The 2,041-nt window shown below is 42.9% G+C and overlaps 1 protein-coding gene across 3 annotated transcripts in view; it reads right to left on the reverse strand.

Moving 5' to 3' along the window:
* The window catches only part of lhx2b (LIM homeobox 2b), an 11,437-nt gene that overhangs the window by 7,670 nt on the left and 1,726 nt on the right, over positions 1-2,041 (reverse strand). For 2 of the 3 annotated variants that reach the window (XM_007557751.2, XM_016674194.1), the window contains 2 exons: positions 1,206-1,408; positions 219-589 (listed from right to left, as the gene is read on the reverse strand). In XM_007557751.2, the coding sequence (XP_007557813.1) occupies positions 219-589; positions 1,206-1,408 (574 nt within the window). The remainder of the gene's footprint in view (positions 1-218; positions 590-1,205; positions 1,409-2,041) is intronic. The other variant, XM_016674195.1, reaches the window with a different exon arrangement.

The following is a 2,041-nucleotide window of genomic DNA, read 5'->3' on the forward strand; positions in this document are numbered from 1 at the left end:
TTATTATTATTATTATTATTATTATTATTATTATTATTATTATTATTATTATTATTATTATTGAGTCAAGACTTATGTTTACCTCTGCGTTTTAGTTCTGAAAGTTAAAGCATTAATAGTGTAGTAAAGTAAAAACAAACAAAAAGAAGAAAGAAAGAAACAACAGTACGTCTCCCCTCTTCGTGCCCACACAAACATTTTGCAGACTGTTTTCTTACCCGCGTTGTAAGCAGCCAGCTCGGCCCCAGGCCCCGGGCTCTTCCTCTTCCTGGGCCGGCCCTTCTGCACCGTGCCCACGCCGTTAAAGTAGGATAGTCCCAGCGCGTTGGCCGGGCCCAGGCCCTTGTGCGCTACAACGTCCGCGTGGTTAAAGTGAGTCTGGTATTCTCCCTGAATGAGAGTCTCAAAGTGCAGGCGGCAGTACACCAGGCTGTCCTTCATGCCGAAGTGATCCCCGGTGGTCAGCATCTTGCTGCACGTGGTGCACGTGAAGCAGTTCAGGTGGTAGACCAGGTCCCGCGCGCGCATCACCATCTCCGAGGCAGAGATGCCCAGGTGGCAGCGCGCGCACCTCTGCACTGAAAATCTTCTGCGGACAAAACAGAGTCCATGAGCGGCAGAACGCGACCCCCGGTGACCCCCGTGACCCCAACTCCCACCCGGGAGGAATTCTCAACATAAACTGCAAAGTTAGAATCGAGTCAAGTTTTTACTAATATCAATTCAGATTTATCCGTGATGTTCTCACACATTGCCACTTCCGAATGGGTCTCTCATTAATAATAAACTGCAGCCTTCTCGTATTTTTTAAGAACTCTTCTTCTGATCTGTTCTGAAATATTCTGAGTGAATGTCTCAGCGGAGCTTTCAAAACAATTGCATTTATAATTTCTAGTCATTTTTGTCTCCCCAAATTGACAATTTTAATTTCCAAGCAGTTCGATTTTTTTTTAATTTCGTTTTCACGTCACCTAATTTTAACTTTCACAAGGAGAGAGAGATCAGCAGAGTTTGAGTCGGTGTCAAATTCTGCAGACGTGCACTGGTATATTCCACTCTGCAGCGTGTTGATGACCCGCCACTCGAACACTAAATTGACTATAATTAACTCTAAAAAGTATCAAGCAAATCAAGAACATGCAGCTCTTTCTAAGCTTTTTTGCTCCAAACTCGGTGCTCTCTCTACATGACCCCCTCCCTCCTACCTGTAGTAGTCCTCCTTGCAGTAGATGCTGCCGTCCTTGCTGAAGCAGGTGAGCTCGGACTCCAGGTTGAGTTTACACTCGCAGCATTTGAGGCAGCGCATGTGCCACTGCTTGTCCACGGCCAGCAGGTAGTAGCGATCCGCGATCTTCCTGCCGCAGCCCGCGCACAGAGCCACTCGCTCGCTGGTCACGCAGGGCATGGCCTGCAATGTGCATGAGGACATGGGGGAAACATACAAAAAATATATATTTAGAAATATTAAATATAGAACAGCTGGAATGCTTAAACAGTGCAGGTCAAAGGATTTTGGAAGCCACAGGATTAAGTTTATTTGTCTCTCCGTGTTTAGCAGATTAAATCAACCATGATTGAAACCTCAGTGGAAGAGACTAGTCAATAATACATAAATATTTATTTTTGAGTTATCCTTTACAATAAAGCACATTTTTAATTTCACAGATGAATTATTTAATATATAATTATAATATATAATACTAACATGTAAACATAAATTCGATTGACGCAGATTTGCTTTGTAACTCGACCATTTCTTTTGGTGTGCAGTCACTCTGCGGTTCTATTATGGACAGAAATATATTTTGTTTTTCAAAATACACGTCTGCTGGTTTGTTAGAAGTTTTTGGACTTGGATGTTATTTTGCTCAGAGGCCTCGGAGACAATACACACCTCCAGGAATAAGGTGCACTTATTTTTTATTTCTGGCCCGGTGTGTTCCTTTGATTTAAAGTAAAACAGGAACATAGAAAACTTTCCTGCTGTTAAGAGCCAGTACCTCCGTTACTTCGAGCAGAAAGCAAAACGATGAAAAAAAAA

This window comes from Poecilia formosa, unplaced genomic scaffold (assembly GCF_000485575.1).
Source record: "Poecilia formosa unplaced genomic scaffold, Poecilia_formosa-5.1.2 Scaffold91, whole genome shotgun sequence".
Taxonomy (NCBI): domain Eukaryota; kingdom Metazoa; phylum Chordata; class Actinopteri; order Cyprinodontiformes; family Poeciliidae; genus Poecilia; species Poecilia formosa.